The sequence below is a fragment of the Anguilla anguilla genome, chromosome 8, assembly GCF_013347855.1.
Source record: "Anguilla anguilla isolate fAngAng1 chromosome 8, fAngAng1.pri, whole genome shotgun sequence".
NCBI lineage: Eukaryota > Metazoa > Chordata > Actinopteri > Anguilliformes > Anguillidae > Anguilla > Anguilla anguilla.
The window spans coordinates 50,907,289-50,913,778 of record NC_049208.1 but is presented as its reverse complement, the minus strand read 5'-3'; the positions used below and the strand labels follow the sequence as shown (position 1 = coordinate 50,913,778).

Here is a 6,490-nt window from a genome sequence, read left to right as displayed (position 1 = left end):
GTGTGCATGCATGCTGTACTTTGCCAAAAGAGGGTGTTGTTGCCATATAAATCTGAAGTATAACAGCACTTCAAGTTCTGAAACATTTATAAAACAATACTTGTGTTGCACAAATATAAATTATAAATATGTGCTTTGACCAGAATCCAGAAGTAATGGGGGACCATCTGGATTAAATCAGAGCTCTTGGGCCTGTTGCTAATTCCCACAGGCGCATACGCTCAGACTATGTGTGCGTGTCAGTGGAGAGGTTAACGACTTTAACCCCGTCAGCGCTGGGCAGCACAGAAGGTGCCGAAAGATGTGCCAAAACAAGCCGTGTTCAACCAGAACTAAATAAGCAATTATCTATGACAACAATGACTGAAAACTACACTGAATCCAGAGATCACCCAACAACCTGGTTTCAAATAGAACCATCCAATCCAAATGGGTAGTTTTGTATAAAAAAGCTTTGTAAAAAAGCTGCTTTAGCAGTTATTTGAGAGCTTTAAAAACTGAACATTGCCTGAAATGGCAGGGCCTCCAGGCTCCCCGGGTCAGATGGGCTGAATGTGGAAGGAAATGAGGGAGCGTCTATCTCTATTCTGATTTTCTGCCACTTGCTCTCTGCTCTGACCTCAGAAGGTCAGGGAAAATGAGCACCGCGATACTTCACTATGAGTGTTTGGCACCCTCTAGCATTCACTGTGCTTAATATTCTCAGAATCTGCTTAATGCCTGACTGTGAGTGTATGGCGCCCTCTAGTGTCCAGTGCATTAATTATTCTCAGGATCTGCTAAAGAAACAGAACAACGCTACCCAGTCCTGCTCCGGGAGATCTACTGTCCTGCAGGTTTTAACTTTAGCCCTCACAAAGCACACCTCATTCAACAGCTCTAGCATTAATACTTAAATCTGGCCCTCGTTTCCAAATCCGGCCCTGGTTTTCTTTCCCCCTGATAATTAACTGAACAATTAGTGCTACTGATTGGCCAAACTGTCTTCACATCTGACTCCCAGGTAAAAATCAGCAGTTCTTGGACCTTGAGGGTCGTGATTTGAGTGACAAGGAGCTATAGACCTCGTTGAGCCGCTAATTAGTAGAACCTGGTGTGCAAAATTACAGTTGAAATGAAAACCTGCAGCAGCCGTGTTGGGCAGCCCTGGTCTGGAATACTGAATTCCTCAGCTTGAGAGGGTGGGTCACCCACAGAGCTGGGAAAACACATTCTGTATAACCCTCCCATTCTTCTCAGGGTGAAATTTAAAAAAAAATATCCTGAGTTTAACAGCAGTGAAAATCTCTAAAATGATTTTTTTTCAGCATGAGTTTGAGGATCACTTCTGTATAAACTGCACGTCCTCAAATGACTGCTTTCGGTCTTCCCATTAGGTACCAGTAGCGCTGACTATTTATAGCTGCGGTTTCCTCGTTTATTTTTCAAATTTTCTGACTGGCGAGAACATGTCACCACTTCCTCTGTGTTTGTAGTCACGTAGCGGGGGGGGGGGGGGGGTTTGCCTTCACTGACACCCCGTCATGTTAATCAAGCGGTTTTTTTCCCCATTCAGCACAGCTCAGAACAGGCAGCTTTCCTCACTTCAGTGTCTCCCTGCCGAGTATGTGAGATGGACAATGTCTACGGCAACGCAGAAATAGTGTTCTCTCACCTGGAGAAGAGGCAAGCGGCAGATCTCTTCAAAGGTGAGACCTTTCTTTACATTACATTACATTACATTACAGGCATTTGGCAGACTTGCTTATCCAGAGCGACGTACAACAAAGTGTATAACCAAAACCAGGAGCAAGTGTGTTGAATACCCTACAGGGAAGTACAGTTCCAAGTGCAGGGAACGACAGCATAGACTTTCTCTTCTGCTCTACTCTAATTCTTTGAGGGAATATAGCTGTTGTCTGTGCTTGGTCCGCTCCTGTGGCTTGGTTCTGGGTACCTTTCCGCTCATAAATCAGAGCTTACGCAGGTAGCGTTCAAACCCAAAATGTTAAACAGCAAACACTTATACTTTCAGCAAGATTTAGTCTCGTTCAACAGTCATTTCACGCCATTATCTTACTGCGTAGGTGAATTCGAAAAAAATCTCCCAATCACTCTTTAAAAAACTACCTCTGTCAGTGTGTTGCTCTTTTTGTAAATTAGTTCAATCACAGTCATTTTATGTCTCAAAATAGTGTACTGCATATCCTACTGGAGTTCAGGACTGTGAGCATAGCATTTATTTTATAACCCAGGGGAACCCCTCTAAAATGAATACTAACTTCTTCACATCTTATCTGTAATTACTTTTTAATCAGCTTTCCTTTATTTATCGTCAAGTAACAGTGTATTATATTTAATGGGCCGAGAAAGAGGCCCGTTTCTTCAAACTCGCTGTCAAACTGCCAGCGCACTTTCACAGTTATTCACTTTCCTTGTGTTGCCCTGTTTGGCCTTCCTTCTATCACGCAGATGCCGACCACAGGAAATGTGTGTGCTTTACTGTGAAGGGCTACAGCAAGAGTAGATGGATTGTGGTTGTGAGATGTGTTTTAGTAATTCTTCGATTTTCGAGTAAATAACAAGCACTACAGGTTCCAGTGATGCACTTCTGTACTGCTGTTACTATTAAATGCAAACAGCACGATTGTGATGTTATTCTGCGTTCATTATATCTTAAGTCTATATTAATAACAGACTTTGAGTGCTTTATGTCTTCTGTAGATGTAAAAATGACAGGATCAATATAGTCTGATTTATTATACAAAATAATAAAAATTGATATTATAAAAAATACTATTTTGCCCTCCGAGAAGATAAACCTTTCACACCTCTTGCATGGTGACTTGTCCAACACTGATACAATAAACTTCAACAGGTGCTCAGAAACGATAATGTTGTCATTTAGTTTACACCATACAGCATACTGACCAACATTGGGTTAGAAACTTTGTTACATTAACTGTTTAAAATCTTTTGACAAATTTGGCTGAAACTTCAGCTGAAACCTATTTTGTTTCACCGCGCAGTCACCTGTACTTTGGTCCAGAGGACAGTTTGGCAAAACAGTAATTTAATGGGTGGTCCAGGTCAAAAGCTACGGTTTGGTTTTTCCCCGATACTCCTTCAGGATTACAGGGAAAAAGGTTTGTGGCAGGCAGACCTGTTATTTTTTGTGACAGATGTATGACCGTCAAGACTTTTTGACCGGTGGAAACAGGCGAGGCTGGAAAAGTAGCAGACGCATGGTGTTCTTAAGCGTTTTCTCACTTTGTTACGGCATGGTCTGGACGGGCAATTAGCCAGAGCATGAGTGTGCCTTTGTGACTCATGGCTGTGTGCAGGGTTAGTGAAGAGGGTACCGTCAAATCTACAAGGCAAGCATTGTAAAACACATGGCAAAATCGTTTGAGCTTTTATTCAACGTGTTTTTCATATCAAGAATTCAATTTTAACTAGTTATAATTCAAATGCTTGATATCAAGAATTCAATTTTAACTAGTTACAATTTAAAATGCTTGATATCAAGAATTCAATTTTAAAAGAAATAATTTGAATTCCTGATGTCAACAATTCCATTTTAACTTGTTAAAATAAGTATTCTTGATATCAATAATTGAATTTCAAATAGTTCTAATGTTAATGAGCTTCATTGACATGTATCAGTACAGGCAGAGTAACATCCTTAAAGGACCAAGCACCAAAATAAGAAAAACACAGAAAACATATTCCACAATGTCCTCTGGAGAGTGGAACAATCTGCAAGAAAGTGTGTAGTTGCTTTATGATTATACCTTTGGCCCATAATTATAACTTTCACATGCCGAGCTAAACAGCCTACATGCTCTCAGGGTTGCATTTACGTCATGCCCTTCTACTCCTGATATTGAGAATTGAATTTTAACTAGTTAAAAATGTTATTCTTGATATCAGCAATTGAATATTAACTAGTTAAAATTTAAATGTCCCATTTTAACTAGTTAAAATTCAATTGCTGATATCAAGAATACTAATTTTAACTAGTTGAATTTCAATTCTTGATATCAAGAATACTAATTTTAATTAGGATGGTACGGTGATGCAGTGGGTAGCACTGTTACCTCACAGCAAGAAGTCCCAGTCTGGGCCTTTCTGTGTGGAGTTCTCCCTGTGTCCACATGGGTTTCCTCTGGGTACTCCAGTTTCCTCCTACAGTCCAAAGACATGCAGGTAGACTAATTGGGGACTCTAAATTGCCCATAGGCATGAGTGTGTGGGTGAATGGTGAGAGTGTCCTGCTATAGATTGCCGGCATGTCCAGGGTGTATTGCTGACTCTCACCCAGTGCACACTAGGATAGGCTCCAGCACCTCCTGTAACCCTGCCAGTATAGATAATGGATAGATGGATGGATGGATGAATAATTTTAACTAGTTAAAATTCAATTCTTAATATCAAAAAAGAAGAGTTGAATAAAACTTTAAATGGCTTTCCATAAAAACACCTTTTTCCACTTTCCAAATGCACACCATCTACCAGCTACCACTTTTCATCCTCTAATAAACTCCACTGTTCATGATTCTGCCTACCAATGTGTAAAATTTTATCAGAGGATGATTTATCTCAAGACTAAACATTTCTGGCATTACCTGATTGTCCTCAATTTTGAAATGTTTGATATCGTGAAACCTAATAGAATGACTTTTTTTTTTATTTCTGCTGAATACTGCTTTATACAGCTTAACTAACATGAGGATTTGATGCAAAATAAATATCATCTTAATTTTGGAAGGATTTAGACTATTGAATCAGATAGAGATAGAGAGATAGATAGATAGACAGACAGACAGGCAGACAGACAGATAGATAGATAGATAGATAGATAGATAGATAGATAGATAGATAGATAGATAGATAGATAGATCTGGTGTAATATTCAGATAAAAGTCATGTTTACTGGCTGTAATGCCGAGAGTAAACTTCACTATGGCAGTTGATAATGATATCACACTGAGATTAAGTCATACCTCCGGGTTGTTGTGTACAGAACACACAGACTCCTCTCCTCTTTCTGCAGATGGGAAAGGTGGCGCCCCCTGCAGGTGCAGCCTGGCCCTGCTAGCTGTACTCTGCCTTGCTCTGCTGGGTGGTCTTACTGCTCTGGGGATCCTGTGTGAGTGTCACCAGCTTCTCTCTAGTCACCTTCTTACCAGGCTAACCCTCCTCTGAGCCACTACTATAATACAACAACAACAACAACAACAATAATAATAATAATAATAATAATTCTCATTACAGATTTAAGTTTCATTTAATGACAACGTTAAGTTTTGGAGCGAAACAACAGTAAATATAAATCTTCTAATTCAAATTCCCACCATTTCTTAAATCTGCCTTCCTGCCACAGACGTTCAGAAAAGCAACCGATCGGACGCCCTGGAGGAGGAGAACAGGGAACTCTCCATCTCTCTGTCTTCTGTGGAGCAGAGGCTAGCAGGTCAGTCTGAAACCGCAGACTTGTGGCTGAATGCATACATGTGAAGAAGCACACATACGCCTAACTTTTAAACCGCCAAACTTAATTTAACAAGAATACTGTACATCTATAAACTTCAGTTCTTAACGTACTATTTGAGGGGTAGATCTTGGAGACGGAAAGGCTCACGTGTCACTTGGGAAAAGCTAATAGAAAGGCACATCGTTCATTTTCGTTTAGTGGTGCAGAATGTCCTATCCATTGCCTTCCAGACCACATACAAGACCGGTGTTTATATGACCAGTGCTACGCACTGAACCGCCATGCCTCCTATATATATATCAATCCATCAATCCATTATCTATACCCGCTTATCCTGAGCAGGGTTGCTGGGGGTGCTGGAGCTTATCCCAGCATGCATTGGGCGTGTCCGCGTGGGTTTCCTCCGGGTACTCCGGTGTCCTCCCACAGTCCAAAGACATGCAGGTGAGCTAATTGGAGGCTCTAAATTGCTCAAAAGATTGGCAGCCTGTCCAGGGTGTATTCCTGCCTCTCGCCCAATGCATGCTGGGATAGGCTCCAGCACCCCCTGCGACCCTGCTCAGGATAAGCAGGTATAGATAATGGATGGATGGATTGATATATATGTCTAAATATTTGCAATAGATCTACAAAAATACAGACTTATGAAAAATCTGAGTTATGGTGAATAATATTCCTCTTTATATGACTCAGGAACCGAAAGAAAGTTAGAGGAACTGCAAGTGAGACACAGAAATGCGTCAGAAACACTCTCTGCTTATCGAGGTAAGAGAACTGATGCTACATTTTATTAACTTTTTATTTTTTATTTATAAAATAAAAACACGAAGTGTCTTAGTAAGGTGTTGGGCAACCACGAGCTGCCAGAGAAGCTTCAATGCATCGTGGCATAGATACTACAAGTCTCTGGAAGTCCGCTGGGGGGGTTGGAACATTCTTTGTCAAGATTTCTTAATTTGGTGTTTTGGTGGCGGTGGTGGAGAGCGCTGTCTAAGAGGTTGGCCCCATAATTTC

General features: G+C 40.8%; 1 protein-coding gene across 1 annotated transcript in view; it reads left to right on the top strand.

Annotated features, from left to right (window-relative positions):
- The first annotated feature begins 1,510 nt into the window (after positions 1 to 1,510).
- LOC118233748 overlaps positions 1,511 to 6,490 on the top strand; it is a 67,170-nt gene continuing 62,190 nt past the window's right edge. The window contains exon 1 of the mRNA XM_035429651.1: positions 1,511 to 1,688. Coding sequence (XP_035285542.1) covers positions 1,613 to 1,688 — 76 coding nt within the window. The 5' untranslated portion in view covers positions 1,511 to 1,612. The remainder of the gene's footprint in view (positions 1,689 to 6,490) is intronic.